At 44.4% G+C, this 21,254-nt stretch overlaps 1 protein-coding gene across 1 annotated transcript in view; it reads left to right on the plus strand.

Moving 5' to 3' along the window:
* Window positions 1-21,254, plus strand: part of MYBPC3 (myosin binding protein C, cardiac) — a 112,965-nt gene that overhangs the window by 13,772 nt on the left and 77,939 nt on the right. The window contains exons 2-7 of the mRNA XM_018562127.1: window positions 2,631-2,891; window positions 12,749-12,874; window positions 14,458-14,538; window positions 16,720-16,868; window positions 18,447-18,564; window positions 20,631-20,679. Coding sequence (XP_018417629.1) covers window positions 2,631-2,891; window positions 12,749-12,874; window positions 14,458-14,538; window positions 16,720-16,868; window positions 18,447-18,564; window positions 20,631-20,679 — 784 coding nt within the window. The remainder of the gene's footprint in view (window positions 1-2,630; window positions 2,892-12,748; window positions 12,875-14,457; window positions 14,539-16,719; window positions 16,869-18,446; window positions 18,565-20,630; window positions 20,680-21,254) is intronic.

Raw genomic sequence — 21,254 nt, forward strand, 5'->3', positions numbered from 1 at the left:
GCGTTTGCGTCTCACTAGGCTGCGTACAGATGTCACCAGGGCTGCTTTGTGTCTCACCAGGGCTGCGCACAGATGTCACCAGGGCTGCAATTACATCTCACCAGGCTGCGTACTGATGTCACCAGGACTGCGTTTGCGCCTCACCATAGCAGTGTACAGATCTCACCAGGGCTGCGCCTGACCAGGCTGCGCAGAGATTTCACCAAGGCTGCATTTGCGTCTCACCAGGCTGCGCAGAGATCTCACCATGGCTGCATTTGCGTCTCACCAGGCTGCGCAGAGATCTCCCCAGGCCTGTGTTTGCATCTCACCGGGGCAGTGTACAGATGTCCCCAGGCTGCATGTGGGGCTTTGCGGACGGGCACCGAGCTGAACGATCGGGCGCTGGTCTCCTGCCGTCCCCGGAGCTGTTTGTTCAGTGTGGGGCTGACCTTGGCTGTGCCTGTGCCGGGAAGGAGGAGAAGGAGGGCATTATGTACAAACACTCAGTGGCCACTGAGTGTTTGTACATAATTGAGGACAGAGTATGGTTACTATATCAATTATTCATGATTGTGGTTATAGTAAACACACTCTGTCCACAAGTTATGAATGAACAGGAACAATCAGCATAGAGCATTCCTGTTCATTTATAACAGGGACTGCAGAAAAAGAGATTGAGGACTCTGTGTCCCCAATCTCCTTTTCTATTTTAAAAGAGAAGTATAAGGGGTGTTTAGACCCCCAATATTTCCCCGAAGCCCCTAAAAGTAAAGTGAAAAATAGAAATATTTAATAAAGATAAATAAATAAATAAAAATAAATAAATATTTAAAAAATTTAAAAGTTTATACAAAGTAAATAAAATATTTGAAAAAGTTCAAATAAAAAAAATTTTGGTTTCGGTTCCAGTCTGAAATTTTTTTGTATGGACCCACCTGGGATTCGCAAGCGTCTAAAGGTTATTGCCGCAGGAATCCCCAGACAAACATAAAATATCCATGCGCATGAGGCCTTAAATGGACTTACTTAAGGCAACACATGTTGACTTGCAAAATGATTGCATCTCAATGCATCATAAACACAACACACCAGAGCTGCAAAGTATGAATGGGCCCTTAAAGGAGAACTATGAGGTGAGTGCTTTTCACTCACCTCATAGTTCTAGCCGACCTGTGACAATGAGACCGTCACAGGTCGGCTCAGTAGATCGGGAGGTGAGCAAACACATACCGGTGTTCGCTCACTTCTCGATCCTGTCACGGCTCTCTGCCGTGACAGGGGAGGGGCTGGATTCCCCCCTCCCCGATCCTCCAGCGCTGACTGGCGGAACGGACGGGGGAGGGGGCGGGTACAGCTGGCTCTGCCTCTAGATAGGCAGAGCCAGCTGTCACTCACGCAATTGGGCGGATCCAGACATAATTGTTGGGATCCGTTTCAGCTGCGGCGTCAGAAATAAGAATGTGCCAATGGGTCGGAAATCTGCGTTGCTTCTGTAGCACTGTTATGGAGCGGGTCCCTTTAAGACTGATCTTATGTTGCAGCTAACTGGGGCTTTTGCAACAGAGACTTATGGGGAATGAGTTCTTTGCTCAGGAAGATGCCTGCTGGACTAGATGTTATGGGCTACACTTCCCAGAGTGCTGTGAGAGGAGAGTGGGGGGACAGACAGTGTGAACAGAGCTGTTGTGTGCAGTGCGTTGCTGGGACTGTGACCATGCCGCCGGTGTGTCCCTTTCTACATGTCTGCTGGAAGCCCTCTGGGGGATCGAGTGAGCCGACCCGGTTATGCTCCATACTGCGGTGGGGTGGTCATAGACGATGAATTGGCTGGCCGGCTGATCAAATCCATTACAGACTTCAGAGCCTGCTGAATCATCTCCTAGGTGAACTATCTCTTCTGGGGGATATGTGCTGACAGTGCAGGACATTCCTGATGAGCATCTCCCTCCAGGATGGGTGAAAGGCCTCTGACCTATGCTTACTGGGAACACCAAACACTAGTCTGTTATCCAATACATCGGGCCCCAACATTGGCTAGCCGAAGATTATATTACTGGCCGGTTGGTTAGGTACCCGGGTACATTAGGACTAAGAAAGGGTTTTATTCTTACCTTTATCCTGTGTAGGGGGACTGTTGTCAGTACAGCCGTTGCTGATATATAGTCATCCTTATAATGGAATCTTCTATTTGGTTTAAAGTGTTTGATGATAGAAAGCACACTTTGGTCCATGGCAATACGGTTATTTATCTTATCCTGCAAAGTAAACTGTGTGCTGGTGTGCTGTGGATCCATAATAGAGGTTTCTTACAGAGGAAACACAGGGAGACTCGTTAGTTCTATTACTGTAGACCACCCTTTGGAGCCAGCAGTAGTGTTATCCTGCATTGGGTATCACTGACCAAGAAAAGGGTGATGCTACACTTCCATTGCTGACTGGCAGGTGGTACTGGGACAGTCCTGGTGACATCTGCCAAGCACTAGCACTTGACCCCATAGTCAAGCGAGCATTCTCTTATGCCCGTGGGGTACTTTTAGCCAATTAACTGTTTGCTGTAACGTCATGTGATTTCCATCACAGAAGGCTGCAGTCAATGGAACGGGTCTGCATGTGAACACACATTGACTCTTCCACTTTGTCCCATACAGCTTTCACCAAGAAGCCAAAGTCAGCCGAAGTGGTAGCCGGTAGCTCCGTCTCCTTTGAAGCCGAGACTGAGAAACCAGGTGTTAAGGTGAAATGGCAGAAGAATAACGCAGACATCGCTGCTAGTGACAAGTACGCCATTAAGGCCGATGGCAAAAACCATTCACTGACCATCAACAATGCAAGCGCCGAAGATGAAGTAGTTTACTCCGTCATCGCCGGCACCTCCAAGGTGAAGTTTGAGCTCAAAGTTAAAGAACCAGGTAAGATGAATGACATTGACAAAATCATACATTAATCCAGAGTAATACTATCTAATATAGCTGATATCAATTGTGTAATGTAAAGAATACATTTGTGTGACCATGCTAAAAATATTTGTAATTATACTGTAATAAAAAATGTTTTGTACCTGCTGAGATCTGACAAGTTCTTGATTGGGGATGAGCTCAGGTGCGGTCCGAGCGTGAATTATTGCGAACGGCGAATGAAAGTGTCAGTGCTGGCCCAATCAGCTGCTGCTGGGGCATTCCCAACTGCATGTAAACATAGGGGTGGGATGCTGGTGACATCATTGACCTTATATGGCCACATGACCATATTTGGTCAAAGTCATTGAGATCCCCTGGCAAACCTGACAACCACAACAATTAGTTGTCAGTACTCAGCATATGAGTCATGGCTGCTCTGTCGGGAGTGGAAGGAAGGGCGTTATATAAGTTTCAGAAGCTCCAGCATCTCTACTATATAGTATTTTGTAACTGATGCTCCGATTCACATATGTCACAGCATCCCAGGTTGCTAGGAGCTCTGTCTGGCTTCCTGCCCAGCTCACTGATGTCATTGGTTGGCAAGAGCTGAGCATCCACCGACAGAACACCTCCAACCCCCCCGTGAATGAGCATACACTGCCATCAATCCCATACCCCCATTTACCACCAGCACCAAGCATACACCACCCTACCACACCCCACACCGCTGGGAATGACCATTTACCGCCAGCGCTGCTCCTCCAAAACAACCCCGTCCCCCTTTTCACCTCAGATGGCAAATAGTGTAGGGACAGCCCTGGATTGGGGAAACAAGTGATTTTAAGCAAAACCTTAAGGGTTAGTTCCCACCAGAAACTGTATCACAACTGCGTGCATCTGCGCAGTTGCATTGCGATCCGTTTTGATGCGTTTGTGATGCGTTTTTGATGCTCTTTTTCCCCTGCATGTCCCTGGATGATGCCACAATCAATTTCGTTGTTGTTGTTTTTGTATGTGTTCCATTGCGTTTTAGTGCGTTTTGATGCGTTTGCACTGCGTTTTGATGCGTTTAGTGCAGTTAGATGCAGGGAAAATAGGACAAGCAGTACTTTTTCTGACTGCATCTGAACGGACTGCAATGGTGTAAATTAAGCACAAGAAAGCCCATAGGAAAGCATTGGGATGTATTTTGACTGCAGCAGTTAAAATAAACGGACTGCATCACAACTGCATATGGTGTGAACAGGCCCTAAAGTGTACGGCCTACTTTAAGGCCCCATTCACACTGAGCGATTTATCGCGCGGTAATTCCTGCGATATCGCGGCTATTTACCGCGCGATATCGCTCTCCAATGCATGGCAATGGGGCTCTGTCCGTCGCTGTCGCGGGTCGTGCGTCGCTACAGCAGGACCCTTTTTGGAGCGGATTTTTGCATTTGCGTGATATCGCGCGACAAACGTGCGATATAGCTCAAAATTTGCGAATCGCTCAATGTGAATGGGGCCTTAAGCTGCCAGTGATACAGTACTAAAAACAAGGGGACCCCAGACAAGAATGCTACATTTTTGTGTTTTTCTGCATCTCAGTGAATGTTAGAGCCACAAGGACCCCACACTAAATACATTCCAGGTGCATAAAAGCAACAAGTCTCAGGCCTTGTTCACACCAGACACAGTGCGTTCGAGCCCGATTCTGGCCAGAAGGCACTGCATCGCTTTGCGGCCGGCTCACTATGTTGTGGGGCAGGAGGGGGCTTGGCGGTCCATTGAAGTGAATGGCACTGTAGCAACACCCTGCAGCCGCAATGCGCACAGGAACGCCGTAGGCATAATGTGCCTTTCGTTCCCATGCGGCCGATCGCATTGCAGCCGGAGGGTGTGGCTATGGTGCCATTTGCTTCAATGGACCGCCACGCCCCCTCCTGCCCCACAACATAGTGAGCTGGCCGCAATGCGATGCAGTGCGTTCTGGCCAGAATCGGGCCGGGAACGCACTGTCTGGTGCGAACGAGGCCTTACAGTTTTTTTCTTCAGAAAGCAAACACAGCACAAATAGAAAAGCCTGTCCCCTGCCAGCATGCTGCAGAGAAGGACCCTTGCTCTCTGTGTGGTCTTTCAACAAAGGTGTGACACACACTCCATGCTGAGTCAGGACTGGAGCTCTCCAATCAGAAGAGAGCATGTGCCTTGTCGACTGCAGAGCTATAGGTCTGACTCAGCATAGGGCATGCTGAGCCTTCACAGACAGACCACTGCTTCCACACAGAGAGCAAGGGTCCTTCTCTACAGCGTGCTGGCAGGGGACGCACTTTGCTACTTAGAATGTGGCTAATTTGCAAGGAAAACAAACTTTATGAATTTGCACACGTTTTGTTTTCATTCATCCTGGATCCAGTATTCCATTCCTAGCTCAAAACCCCATGTGTGGCAGTTAGGGGAAAGCCTGAACACTAATGGGAGAATTTATTAGACACCCATTCACACTGAGCTACATTTAAAAAAAATGCCTTTTCAGCGCTGATTTGAGCTGAGCGACATTGAGCTGCAGTGCACATTTTGTCGCACTATGTAGCGCTTCTTTTGGCAATCTATCAAAGCCTATTGGTGCCAAATCGCACAAAATCCACTGGAAAAATAGGTCATGCACGAGCAACAAGCTACAAGCGACATTGAGCTGTGAGATGTGAACAGCTCCATTGAAATGCATTGAACGAGCAACATAGAGCGATTTTTGAGCGATATTTTTGCGATTTTTGAACGGAAATCACGCTACAAAACACTCAGGCTAGGTTCCCACCTGAAAAAGTTGATTTAACTCTTGGCACTAGTAATTACCATCACACAATCCTGCAGGAGTAGTCTTTCTTGTAAAATATCCAAAGCTTTTGGAGAGGTTACTCGTCAAATAGACTCTGGGTTTCTCATCAGATACAAAAAAGACAAAAGCAACAAAGCGCCACCTCCTTGTGTGAAATCTTTTTTTATTTGAATAATAAAAACATACATAACATACAGGGGTATAGGTACTCCTAAGAGCAAAATCACACATGGACTAATACACACGCACACACCTGATCAAACATAAATGCATACACGCAATAGGTTGGACTTGATGGACTTATGTCTTTATTCAACCTCAAATACTATGTAAAAACGGTTATAAATATTCACAATTATACAATTTCAGTCACGCTTGTCAATAAGAGACCACAAGATCAGTGTGTAAGGAATGTTCCTAGTCGCCTAGATGTGAACCTAGCATCAGTGTGAATGGGGTCTGAAACCTGTGCAGACACAATCTGGAGCAGATGTACATGACAACCAATCATTATTTTCAAAGCATAACTGAACTGCTCCAAATTCTGTCTGCTCCAGTTCTGATAAATTCCCATTTCTGTGTTTTGATGCACCCAGAATGGATTTCACTGATTTAAACTGAAAGGAAAGTTGGGCTTCAAATAAGATAATTGTCCTTTAGATTCTGGACTCATCTCTGTGTTCTATTGATGAGCTGGAAATGCGTAAACTGTATTTTTGGACAGACCGTATTACAGAACATAAGTGAAAATACAACTCTTAGGGGAAGTTCAAATATTTTTGAATAGGGAATTTTTAAAGAAGACCACTGTGATGTTTATTATAAATAAACATCCTTTTCTACAGAAAGTAGCTTTCATAGAGCTTCTCTATTGCGGTAATTGTGCTTTCACTGTGTAACACATCGCGGGGCTTATTTTTAAAATCAGAGGCAGACTAGGGAACCGTTGTTCAAAGCCGCAAAATCCCAGCCGTCAATTTAATGACCACGCTATACTGAATAGGCTTCGTGTATTAAAGGGTCTGCAGTAAGAACTTTATGGGGTGTATTTATCAAATGTTCGCAGAGCGAGCACCTATGTGAACGTCTGCATTGTAGATGCGCAGCGCAATATGGCCACTAGATGGAGCCGAGGAGCTCCTAAGATCCAACTAGTGGCCATAATGCACTGCAAATCTACGAGCTGTTTGCTCGGCAAACCTTTTAGAAAGACACCACTATGTATTACGCCATATAATACAAAAGGGTTTAAATGTTTACTCTCCAACTGGCGTTGCCTGCTGCAGGTTTCATTTTTAGGTTGGTATAAGGCACACACAGTTCACGTCCAAGGACCACTATACCATAAAGGGTCAGTCTACACAAAATTGTTTTTTTGTAGGTGGAGCCTGAAGGGCCAAGTTAACTTATGGCTTTTTATAGGTTTTGGATAACCCAGCAGCATGGCAGATTTGCATAACAAGAGTTCCTCGGGTTTTTGGACCCTCTGGATGCTGTACTAGGACCGCATCATCCCTGCTACCCATTTATCACTCTTAAAGTCAGCAAGTCACAGGGTCACTTCAAGTCTCACAACACATTGCGTCAATACTTGTCATAGGTTCATAGTTGACTCAGTTGTGTTCATTTTGGACTTGGGTCTCAACTGGTGGGTCGTGACCCAAAAGTGGTTCGCGACCTAGTATTCAGTGGGTCACCGCATGCCTTCCACTTTTCTAGGTGAGAGTTCACACTGCAATCACACCAACCGTGCATTCTGGTGAGGAATTACTCCCACTTTCTTAGGGATCACAGAGCTGTACCAGCAATGCTCTTGCAGTGTCCACTTGTACTTGGCTGTTTTGTAGAGTGCATTGAAAGGACTCTAGGTCAGGAAGCTTTTCACTACATTCAGCAAAGCAGCTTAATGCAAATGTATACTTTGAGAATGCTGCTTGTATGGTCCAGTGAACCCTAAAGCAGCATGCAGGAGAAATGCTATGGACAGGACCATCGATAGGGGGGTACAGGCAGTCCCTCCCGTACTGGGCCCGGCCTCCATTGGGCCAGCAGGGAGGTCTGGCTGTACAAGGGCAACATTTTATTCAACCCGTTGACATAGCGCTGTGTCCCAGGAGATAACCCCCCAAAGCAGATATATTGAGCCCTGCAGGAGTGAGTGTAAGTGGCAAAACACTGTAATAGGCACATTGTACAAGGCATTCTTTTAGTGGTGTGATGACTTTACATTCCTGGTGTTTTGACATACAGCAGGAGCAGTAGGCTGGCTTCACCTGACCTGGAGCTGATAATGTGAGAATGGCGTGCTGGGTGTGGGACACAGGCTGCTATTAGTGTAACAGAGGGCATTACCTGTGTATAATCTGCTAGCATAGGAGAAGAGGGTCAGGCAGGGCCACTGATTGGGGGGTGCAGATAGTAACTGGCCCTGGACCCATTAGGTCAGAAAGGGGCCAGGGCCTGGCAGGGGCTACTTGTGGGTTGTTCAGGCCCCATGATTTCTAATGGCTGGCCCTGGCTAGGATATCCTGAGCAAAGTCATGAGCAGGCAGAACACATTGGTTTACAGCACCTCCATGACATGGGACGTATGGAGAAAGGAGACAAACTAACCAATCATCTTAAGGTTAGGTGGGTCAAAAGGGACCAAACAGGCCAAGTAATATTTCCAGCATCATCAATTGCATCACATATTTGGAAGACAAGAGTTTTGATTCCTGTTACGCAGCTATTAGAGACATGGCTGGACTTTAAGGCTTATACAGTTGCACAGCAAGAGGTTGCCGACCCACTTAGAAGTACATGTAACAGGTTTGCTGAACTCTGTGCATTGAATTGGATAAAACTCAAAATAATATACCTGTGGACATTCAGACTTTAGCACCTTGCAATATTTGCTGGATAACATGATCTGTTTCCCCTGTTGCTTTAAAGAAGAACTCCAGCCAAAAGTGTTCTTAACCCTTGCACTGTAAGGGTTAAGTGTTCATTTTCATCGAGGTGCGAAAATAAAGTTATACTCACCTGAATCCTGGAGCTGGCTTGCTCCTGTAGCACTCCCTACAGCCTGTCTCCTTCTCCACTGCAGAGATGGTATGGCCCTCGATGCCCTCAAATCCTTTACACTGTGTATAGCATGTGATGACTCACAGGACATTTGATCGCTAAAACGGAGGGAGAGAGAGGCAGAAGGGACCGGTCTAACAGCCAGCCAGCTGGGAGGTGCAGGTGAGTATAACTTTTGTTATTTTTGCACCTAGAACAAAATGAGCACTTAACCCTTGCAGTGCTGGGGTAGCCCCACTGCAAGGGTCAATATAAGGTTTTGCCCGGAGTCCTGCTTTTAACTGCTCTAAACATGTTTGGAACATTGGCTCACTGGCTGTATTTTGTCGGGTCCTAGTATGAGATGAGTATATACTGTAATATATACTTTGTCTGTTGCAAACAAGGAATATTCTGCAGCGGAGGTATTGGTAAAGTGAAATATGTAATAATAGCACAGAAAGTAAAAGGAATATTCTACAAAAGAGGAACTGGGAGATTTCTGATGGGGCAAGCAAGTTTACAGGTTGACGCATTCAGTTCCTGTTAGGAAAAAGAACTATTTGTACTTTTACTTTGACTCTTCTAAAATAATTGTGGGCTGCAGGTAAACAATTGCTTAAAGCTGAATTTCAGGCTGATGTAAAGACATAAATGAATGTAGCTCTGTATTCATTAATAATTCATCAAATTTATTTTATAATGCAGCCAGTGTAAGTATCTGAATTTGACTTGTTAAGAGCACGTTGCAATCCCCTATACAATTCAGCACTCTGACTGGGAGACAATCAGATCTGCTGCATGCAAATGTGCTTGCAAGGTACATGCTGATAGGAGGAGTAAACAGAGTAACCAGAAGGATTATTTTATCAGTCTTCCTCTGGTCTTTTTCTGTCCAGTCAGCCGGCCTTTTGGAGGAGAGTACACCACTGCATTCCCTAAATCCCAACTGAACTTTCAGTTTAAATGAGCTAAATACATTCCAGGTGCATAAAAAATAAAGTTGTACCAAGTCTTCTTGTTTGTTATATTTTGGAATCAGCCACAGCCCCAGCCTAGAAAAGCCTGTGTCCAGCCAGCAGGTTAGAAACTTTCTCTCTGTGGGGAAGCAGTAATCTCTTTGCAGAGGTCTGGCATCCCGCCTACTAGAGCCGGATCTCTCCAATCACCTGGGAGCATGAGCTTTGCTGATTGCAGAGCTATATGTTTGGCGAGTGTCAGACCTCTGCAGAGAGAGCACTGCTTCCACATGGAGAATAAGGGTCCTTCTCTGCATCTGTTGGCAGGAGACAGGCTTTTTTACTCAGGTTGTGGCTGCTTTAGTAAGAAAACAAACTGTAAGACGTTGAACACCTTTTTGTTTTGATGCACCTGAAGTGTATTTAGCTGATTTAAACTGAAAGTTTAGGTTGCCATACACTATACAACCATCGCAAGACCTTAGTCTCAAATCAAAGTCTTGCGATGGTTGTAAGGTCTGTGGCCAGCTTTAGAAAAGCAAATCACTTAGCAGGCCAAATGACTGTTGAACTGTGGAGTAGAGTAATGCAGAGACTGTTCTGGTGCATTATTGCTGCCCTTAACCATGGTAGAAAGCTCCCCACTACCATCTTTGGTCCATCATTGTCACCCAGGGATTTTAGAGCCTCCAGGTTCCTCTCTATAGAGTACACTCTCCATACAGTCCTAAGGAGAGTCCAGTGGATGTGGTCTAGAGAGTTCTCCTTAGGACTATATGGAAAGAGAAATTGTGGGGGGAAAAATGTGCCGGGGTCAAGAACAGCAATAAAGCCTTGGTGAAGGATTTATAGTTTTCCAGTTCCCAGAGTCTTTGGCCCACAAGGGTATTGTAGGTAGTTTTTATCCCAGACACTTTAATTATGGTGGAGATGAGATGGTCCTTCTCAAACTTTCAAATGCAGCAGAAGTTGTGCCGGCCATACACATAATTATATATTAATGATCAATTCTATATCCAATTATTTTGAAATCATTTTCACTGGATACAATCGTTGTACAAACGAAACGACTAAAAAAAAATTCAGTGTGGTTAAATTTTAATTGAATTTTTGCCAAGGTGAACCGTCACTTCTTGATAAAACAACTGAACATAGACGAAACAAGATGCAAGTGATTGCTGGGAGATATGATCCCTTCATTGAAGCAATCATTATACTGAACAATTGTATTGTTACATGTATGGCAAGCAGGGCTCCTGATGTGGGAAAACAGACAGTACTCCCCTACCGTGCCCGGGCCTCGTTAGGTCAGCAGGGGGCCCAGGCCTGGCAGGAGCTACTTGTGGGCGGCCCCAACGCCACGTCATTTTAGCGGAAGGTAGGCAGTGAAGTGGCAGTTAACTGGCAGGGCTATGTATGGGTATGTAGACACGCGGTGATGGTGGGATATTGCCGTGCGTGTGTGTGTGTGGGGGGGGAGGGGGTGGGGGGGCGATGTGGTGGTCGAGGGAAGGGTACTGCAGCATAGCTAGACATTGGTACTTTTTCCATAGCAGGGTTGGGGTTGGAGCACCCTGTCAAGTAGGCTTTACCGGGCCCCATGATTTCTAATGGCGGTCCTGATGGCAACCATTAGAATTCATCTGACATGGCGAGCTATGGTTTCCTTTTCTGGTTGCTCTTTCCCTTTTACTATGCAACATGCAACATAAAGCTGGAAACCCACCTCAAAAATATTATCATACAATCATAATAAACTCTCCTCTATATTTACCAACACCTGTCTGTCTTGAGAGCCTGCCTATCCATTGTGTTCAACTTATATCCAATAAGGCTGGGCCTTGCACTACCCAATTGGTCGATTAATCTAAATTAGGCTGCACAATCAAATGTGTATGGGTGTGTGACCCATACACATCTGATTGTGCAGTCTAATTTAGATTAATCGACATTTAAGCAAGCCATATATATACCAATCTGATTATACAACCTTTGTGACTGTCATTAAAAGTGAAGCAGACGACTGATAAGCTCATCTCTCTGCTCTCTCCTCCTTACAAGCACTCAACGATCAGCTGATTGCTGAGTGCTTGCAAATAATTGAGGACATAGTATGTTTACTGTGTCCCCAATTATGAATGAACAGGAAGTGCTCTAGATCACTTCCTGTTCATTCATGATTGTGTACATAGTAACTCACACTATCTCCACAGTTTCATTCATAACAGGGACTGCAGAAAAAGAGATTAAAGGAGAACTATGAGGTGAGTGCTTTTCACTCACCTCATAGTTCTAGCCGACCTGTGACAATGAGACTGTCACAGGTCGGCTCAGTAGATCGGGGGTTGAGCGAACACATAACGGCGTTCGCTCACCTCTCGATCCTGTCACGGCTCTCTGCCGTGACAGGGAAGGGATTGGATTCCCCCCTCCCCGCTCCGCCAGCGCTGACTGGCGGAACAGACGGGGGAGGTGGCGGGTACAGCTGGCTCTGCCTCTAGATAGGCAGAGCCAGCTGTGCCGGACCCCAGCATAATTGCTACAGCTCGCGGTATACTGAGCCTAGGGTGACGGGAGGACACTAGTTTGTGTCCTCCTGTTACCCTAAGGAGAACTATGGGGAAAAGCCTTTACCCCATAGTTCTCCTTTAAGGACAATCTCTTTTTCTATTGCAAAAGGGAAATATCAGGGGTCTGTTTAGACCCCTGATATTACCCCAGAGCCCCCAAAAGTAAAGTAAAAAAAAAGTTAATTAATTAATATAAAATATTAAACATTTTTTTTTTAAAGTTACAAAAAACAATAATTTTCAGTTACGGTTTCAGTTTCGGCTTTGGCTTTTGGTCTCAAAATTCCATTTCGGCGCACCTCTAATAACAACACATCTTGGAACCTGCAAGATGGAGGACACTCAACAGACGCTAGAGTTGTTGTTGACTTCTTGTGCTCTTTCTCTGAATTGTTTGCATGAATGACTGGGTTACATGTTCAACTTTCCTTTAAATATTGATATTAACGCTACTAAAATGATTCTGTTTATCTACAGAAAAAAAAGAAAATGCCCCGGCACCTGCCCCGGAGGCCCCAGCACCTGCCACTGAGGCAGCAGCACCCGCGCCTGAGGCGCCCGCCCTTGCCGCAGAAGAAAAGACTGAGGCGCCCCCTGCTGATGGTAATGATACTCAAATCACTAGGCCAGCAGTGAAAGATACCCTACCCACATATTTAAATCATTCTCCCAGTTTGGTACCCCCATTGCAACCTTTCATGATACTGTTTTATTGTTATCATCCAAATGGAAAAAAAACAAAAACCTGATTTATGTGGATCAAAACGCCTATTAGCATGACTCTAGCCAAAACCTTTTACTTTGTTTTGGATAGAGAAAAAATCCCAAATTTTACATGTGTAACCAGAACAGAACCAGAGGGTAGATCCCCCTACAGGGCCATTTGTTCCGGTAAATTCTGTCCAAGGTCCTTAATTTTAGGAAAGTTACCTCTCACTTACTCTCTACAGGAGATAAATAAATGACATGGTCCCTATGTGTGTTGTAAAGCAGTCACCGCTCCAAGCTCACTCCTGTGATGGACTACAATCTCATGTTTAGTTTACTAATTTCTATTGAGATTGTAGTCCATCCCGGGAGTGAGCTTGAAGTGGTGACTACTTTACAACATCCACAGAGACCATGGGGAATAAAAGTAGCCCCCCTCCAAAAGGAAGGACAGTGTCAGCACCAATTCAGAAATGATTTGAGGATCTACAGCCCAGTGATACACAAATAAGATAAGTTTTTAATAATAGTTAAGGTACTTGAATGTATTTTTAGGATTTAACTCCTGAGTTTAGTGTCACATTAAGTAATTCCCGAATAAATAGGCCCATAGCAGAAATGTAACCGTTACTCTAGTCTATAAGGAGTATAAAGTTACAAGAGCTGAAGTGGTTAAATATACCCCGTGGTTTTGTCATTAAATGGAATTTGCGCAGCCATAAAAGTGTTCAGACTAACATTGCCTCCAAAGTATAGGGGTCTTTGTTAAAGGAGAACTATGGGGTTAAGGCTTTTCACCATAGTTCTCCTTAGGGTAACGGGAGGACACAAACTAGCGTCCTCCCGTCACCCTAGGCTCAGTATACCGCGAACTGTAGCTCGCAGTAAACTGAGACGCCACAGTATACCGTGAGCTACAGCTCGCGGTATACTAAGACGCCGCAGCTTAAGCTGATCCCGACAATTATGTCTGGATCCGCTCAGCTGCATGACTGACAGCTGGCTCTGCCTATCTAGTGACCTGTGACAGTCTCATTGTCACAGGTCGGCTAGAACTATGAGGTGAGTGAAAAGCACTCAGCTCATAGTTCTCCTTTAATCATTTTTGGTATGCCAGGGGTGCACCTTGATCCCACACACTATACAGACAGACCTCGACTTCTACCTCTGAAGACCTCTTATGCCTCTGGAGGAAAGTCCTACCTCACCGTAGAAGGCCACTCCTAGACCTTTTGTTGCCATTTTTTACAATCCCCAAATTTGCTGGGATTTCTAACTTGGTGTCATCAAAATACCTAATAAAGTACCATAAGCAGTGATCAGCTCAGCTTGAGGCCCCGTTCACAACGTGGCAGTTCTGCCTTAGTGTCAGAGCGGGTCATTGTTACCTTCTATTGTCTTCTGAAAATATGAACTTACATGTTGTTGTAAAATATAAACTGCAATATATATATATTTATTTATTTTTATTTCCACAGCTCCTGCTCCAGAAAATGAGGCACCACAGGATTTAATTGGCCTGTTTATACAGAGACCGGTGGACGGAGATGTGACTGTCGGTCAGTATCTGTGGTTTGCAATGGTACAAAGAAAGTTGGAACTCCAACCTTACCTCCAGTCTTGCACAGTTGTACCGGCTCCTCTCCTGGACTGAAAGTGCTTACTCTGATTTCACTGCACACAGTTAGCTTCTCCCAGTGTACATTAAAAGCTGCAGCAAGTGAGATAGAGCCCACCTAATTTCCTGGCTGGAAGACATCCAGCATCATCTAACACTTTCCAGCCCAGCCTGACCCTCCTTGGTCCACCCCTTGCACTCACTGGATTTCAGTGCTTTCAATCATGTAGGTTCTGCATCACATGTGGGCATTACCACAGCTTCCTGTTTTCAGAAAACTATGTATAGCAAAGCACACAGCTGGACTCTCCCACCCAGCATGGTCTGTCTGCATTGCATAGAGAAGCACAGTGATGCTGTTACTGAGCCTAACATTAGGTGTGTAATGAAAACAGGAAGGTTTTATTTAATAATTTAATTAGCATGTTGCAGGGTGGGGAGTGGGGAGTGAATCAGGTAAGGCATAATGCAAGCAAATTCAAGCTTTAAAGTAGTATTAAACTTTTTTTTTTTTTCCAATAATGGATCCAGATAAACAAATATACATGGCCCAGCAAAGTGTTTCTTTACAATTTTGCCCAAGTACTTACAGTCACCATGTTTCCAAACTGCTTCAACTCTCTTAGCTCAGCTTCCCTGAACTTCCTGTCCAGTACAAGATCTCAAAAGACAGCAAAGTCTCCAGAAGCTCTCCTACTACTAGCTTGGAGAAGGGAGGAGGGAGGAAGAAGATGTAGGGAGCAGGGAATGACTTGCCTTGCTGTGCCTGTGTGTTTGTGGAGACACACACAGCTAACTAGCACACAAGGGGTGTTCCATAGGACCCTGCAAGATAAAGGAGCCACCCTAAAACAGGATATCAGGGGACCAGCTGATTATGCAGGAAACTAAAATGTTAAAACATCAAGGAGCAGCATCAATTGTAAGTGATTTCATCAGCATTTGAAATAGCTTAAAAACCCTTTCACTTTAATATCACTTTAAAAGAGAACTATGGGGTCAGTGTTTTCCCCATAGTTCTCTTTAGGGTCACGGTAGGACATATACTAACCTCCTCCTATTATCCAAAGCTCAGTATATCGCGGGCTATTGCCCGAGATATCCTGAGAGCACCGAAGCCGGGACAGATCCCGACAATACTGTCAAGATCCACCCAGCTGCGTGAGTGACAGCTGGCTCTGCCTATCTAGAGGCAGAGCCAGCTGTGCCCGCCCCCTCCCCGTCCGTTCCTTCACTCAGCGCTAGAGTATCGGAGAGGGGAGGGGGGATCCCTGCGGGGAGCAGTGACTGACAGTCACCACTCACCGCAGGGAGATGATCAGGAAGTGAGAGGATCGGCTGCATGTTTCTGCTGACTTCCTGATCCATAGAGGCGACCTGTCACAGCTTATTTGTCACACGTCGGCTCTAACTATGAGGATGAGTTGAAAAGTTAAAGTTTAATGCCTAGCCCTAGGCAATACTTAACAGCAGATATCAAAGCCTCAGACTTTAGGCTCCATTCACACGTAGTGGTAGCGTTTTCCATGCAGTTCTTCACACGGAAAACCGTGCGGAACGAAACCACGCAAACTTTAACATACACATGGATCCTGCACCTTTGCGGCTATTACTATAGCCGGAACATGCGAAATCCGCCATAAAATCGCGCTTGTACTATTTTGTGGGAAGCGCACTTTTGTACTGCGTGACCGCCGCAAACATCTGAACAATACACATTGCAATGCATTGGTTTTTTATGTTTAGAGCGGTTCCGCACATATTCGTACGACCGAATATGTGTGAATGGAGTCTCAGAGGGCTGTCAGGACCTTAAGAACGGATCCCACCCTTCCTGTTGGATTTCTCATTTATTAATAAAATAGAGACAACAACTAGATGGGTTTAAACTAGGTGACTCTTATTTTGGCATCCCCACAATGTCTTTAGCATGATAAGCTTATAGGATACCGAAAATGCTTTTGTAGAGGGGCAAATCTTTCAACACTGCATTCTCCGAGAAATATTAGACAGCAGCATCCACCAACAACTGTTATGGCTGGACTCAGGAACCTGAGTAATGTTTCTGTCGGATTATTTATAGTTAGTAGTGATAATGACAATTTGTTTCCTTTATATTTAGGTGAAAACATAACATTTACTGCTAAAGTGAATGGCGCCAACCTCATGAAGAAACCAGTCGCAAAATGGTTCAAAGGCAAATGGATGGACTTGTCTACCAAAGTTGGCAAGCATCTGCAGATCACCGAGACGTACGATCGGAACACAAAAGTAGGTGACCCAGCAGAAGCATCTTTGCAAAAACCTTAAAAGTCTTTAACAGATCATTTGTGGCAGAAATTCCAAATGTAAACATGATCTGCAGCGTCAAAGATTGTTTAAAGTGAAAGTATAGCGTAATTAGTGATCACTTATTTTTGGGGATGATCTTAGGTTCTTCTTCTGTGCCACCCAATCAGCTGTGGGAGGGGATTTTCTCACCCACAGTTTGATGTACGCAAAGGGTGGGATGCAGTGACATCATTGACCTTATATGGCTAAATGCCTATATTTGGTAAATTACATTTACGTAATAGGACTATGTGGCCATATTAGGTAAATTACATCATCCCCAGCATCCCGCCCCTTTGTTCAGATGCAGCTGTGTGGGGCAGGGAATGACCGGCCTGCAGCTGATTGGGTGTAACTGCCCATGGCAGATCCTTCTACGGAGGAACTCAGGTTCAGACTGGGTTTACTACAAATTAATATTATAGTGTTTACCAAAAAATATATATTTTTGAGGTGATGTTTACATATTTACAAGCTTGTCCTTCTCTATATTGTTATTGAGATGAAATGTGGTTGATATACTAAAAAAGTAGAGAAAATTCACTTTGCAAAGGAATGTTCACTAAGATGCATGAATAAGATATAGATTATTATTATTTATTCAAATTTTGCTTTGAATATCCAATCATGCCTAAGTGGAAATGAAAAAAATGGTGAGAAATGTAAGTTAACTACTCCATTAATAAATCAACTCAATGGTTTAGTTTAGTACTTATTCTCTATGCTTTGTGAACATTTACTTTCCTTGATTAAGGGAAAAGTTCACCTTTGCACAAAAAATTAAAAGTTGAACTAACTGACAACACACACACACACCCTCTACTCCCCTCACTGCTGCATTTAGCTACCAAAATCACCATCTCCCGACACCAAACCGACGCCAAGCCAGCTGGTGTTTCTGTCCAGCCATGGTAAAAGTTCACCATGTAGCATCATGATGCTTGCTAATGCGAGCAGTCACTGGTCTGCACGGCCACATGACTACAAGCACCAATGATAATCTCTTCTTTCTTCCCAGACAGCATCCCGGAAAAAAGAAGGCTCAGAAGAGATTCTCATGATTTTGTGCAGTCATGTGGTGCGCTGACCAATGGCAGCTCCCCATTGCAAGCATGATGTTACTATATAGCCTCTGTAGTTTTAAAATGCCTGGAACAATACATTGGCTGGTGTGGATGGCAGGAGATGAAAATTACAGTAGCCAAGCACAGTAAGGTGTTGTTAGTTTACCTTTTCACCTTTTCTGTAAAAAGATGAACTTATCTTTTAAATCAACCCTGTAGACTTGCATCATGACAACGCGAAGTAAAGCAAAACTGTTGTATAGCACTGCAAAGTAGGAAGCAGAACCTGAGTATATAATCAGCAAATATGGCTGATGGCAGAGATAAGAGGTGCAAATATTAACACACATGGATAAGAATATTTACAGCAAAGAAGATCTCATATACAAGTTACTGAAAACACTCTTCTATGATAGGTTTCTCTTATTCATGTTCTTATTTTGTTCCCATCCAGGTTTATAGCTTTGAAATACACATTATCAAGGCCAAGACCACCTACGCAGGAGGCTACCGCTGTGAAGTGTCCAGCAAGGACAAATTTGACAGCTGCAATTTCAACCTGAATGTTAATGGTATTGCCTTAAATCTCGTGTTTGACTGCACTTCCATTGATTACAAATTTCTGACAGTAGGGCAAAAACAAAACATATTTCTGACCAATGGTGTAGAATAGGGGTAGAGATCATAGGGGTAGAGAGGGGTAGAGCTTTCTGCCAAAACGGACGGATTAAAGCACAGTCCTAGTATACCTGAAAGAGGTTACCAACAGTGGACAAGCATCTCCAACAAGTGGAGGGAATAGCAGAATTGATTAAATGCAGAAGCTCTGAAGTGAGATACCAATGGAAGAGTATCTTGTATTGATTTTCCTTATAGAGGCTACAAATCGATGTTGTAGTTGCATTAGACTAAATATTTTCACAGTCTCCCATATCCAAGTTCCTCCTTAACAAGGTTTCCAATTTAAGCATGTATTTATGTTTAGGGAAAGGGCCTGACGGAAGAGAGCTCATAAGCTAAGTAGATGTCCGAAAGGAGATGTTTACACCTGGGGCCATCTAAGCATAATAATTTAAATGATGTCAATTTAGAAAAGTTCAAAGCATTAGATACAGCGTAGGCATAATGTTTTATCTCAAGATAGGTAATAAGAGTTTTCGGTGGAAGCTGGTATTTAGTCTGGAGGTCAGAATAGGGGAGGAGAGTACCAGTTATCTTATCAGTGATAACCCGGAAACAAAACAAAGCTTTATCAACCCATAGACAGGCAACATGGCGATCCATAGTTGCTGGAGTGTAAAGAAAAGAACACTTCGAGGTGTCAAAAGACGTCAATGGGAATTTATGTCTAGCGTGCAACCAAATTTCAACAGTATGCAGCATGGGACATAACAAAAGGTCGCTCCTCAACCGCACAGATGGGGACCACAAAAGAGAGTTAAGGTGAACAGGTGAAGGCCATAGGCCTTAAATTTCAGTCCACCGATTGGGGGTGTGAAGAGCAGACCAGGATGCCATGGCTTAAGGATATGGCTTAAGTGGGCTGCTAAATAATATTTGAAAATATCCAGAAAGCTCAGCCCTCCTTGAGACCTGGAAGTCATCAAAACGGGCCTGTGTACTCTATGCCTGGAGGTATTCCAAGTAAAAGTGATGAAGGATCGCTGACACCCCAACAAATCTGGCATCAGTACTTTGATAGGCAAAGTTTCATATAAGTAGACCAATTTGGGTAGGAGCATCATTTTACTAGAGGTGATTTTACCTATCCAAGACAAGTTATATGACTTTCACTTCTGAAGTTGGGCCCGGGTTTCCTGGAAAAGAGGGGGATAGTTAGCTCTATACAAGGAAGAGGTCCTGGGTGTTAAATGCTGTATATCCCTAAGTATTTAGGTTTATCTGGCTTCCAATGATAGTCAAAGGAGGATTGAAGGGCAGAAAGTTTCTGGGGTGCCATGTTGAGAGGCAAAACTTCTGTTTTAGTAAGGTTATGTTTATATCTCAAGAGAGATGAGTACAGGGAAAGTTCCTTATGTAAGTTGGGCAGTGAGATTAAGGGGTTGGTCAATGTCAGTATTATGTCATCTGCAAAAAAGGAGAGCTTGAAAGGAAGGCCACCGACCCGCACACCATAAATATCAGGAGAATTTCTGATATGAGCCACTAAGGATTCGATGCATAACTCAAAAAGAAGTGGAGAAAGAGGGCAGCCCTGCAAATTTGAAAGGGCGATGAGGTGGCCTGGGGGAGTTTAGCTTCATTTTGTTTGTACAGGCAACACAGGTAGCAAAAGTTACCATGACCGGGGTTATACCCTCCTCTCCTCTATCCAAAACAAAATAAGTTATGGCTATAGTTACACTTTAATTTGTGTCTATTGGTTGAAGTCGATGGACAGGTATCTTTTTTCAATATAACTATAAACTTGAAATCATGTGCGAGTAAGAGTCAACAGCTCAAGAATACTTGGAGGTCTGACTGCTTATTAGCAAGGTTCACTTACACATTTATAGGAATTTACTAAAGTTTCCTTTAACTGTGTTAGATGAACATTCATACATGCCCTATTAATAATTTTTCCACTTTTACATCCTTCCTTATGCCAATATTTTCTTCCTCTTTCTTCTCTGTGCAGAAGCCAAAAATGCAGGAGACATCGATATCCGTGCCGCATTTAAGAGGACGTAAGTACCTGCCTTAAATACATTACTTGTTTAGGACCTGTTCACACTAGCTGCATGCTAAAGGGATCCATTTTAATGTGTCCGCTAGTGTCCTGCCGGGGGGAGGTGGCATGCATTGTTATAGTGCAAAGCACTGTTTACCCTTTCTTTTTTTTGTCAAAGTAACATTTCATTGTTGGTGACCTAATGGTGACTTCAGATGAGCTCTGGTGCTTCTGAGGCCACCCAATCTTCTGCGGCCGGGGAATTCCCTACCTGCAGCTGCATGTAAGCAAATGTGTGGGATGCAGTGATGTAACTGATCTTATATGGCCACATGGCTATATTTGGTTAGTACAAGCATCCCACCCCTTTGTGTGCAGCTGCAGGGTGGGGAATGTCCTAACCCGCAGCTGATTGGGCGGGAGGCCTATGGCACATCTGTGTTGTAAGAGCTCTATCTAAACACTATCACAAGTAGGGGTAATCACCACTCTCTCTGGGCTCCAAAACCAGCCAACATCAGGCATTTTGGCTACAAAGGAAAAAGAGCCAACAGTGGAGCACTAGAGAGGTGAGTATCAGTTGGTGGGGGG

Source organism: Nanorana parkeri, unplaced genomic scaffold (genome assembly GCF_000935625.1).
Source record: "Nanorana parkeri isolate BGI_ZX_2015 unplaced genomic scaffold, ASM93562v1 scaffold562, whole genome shotgun sequence".
Lineage (NCBI taxonomy): Eukaryota > Metazoa > Chordata > Amphibia > Anura > Dicroglossidae > Nanorana > Nanorana parkeri.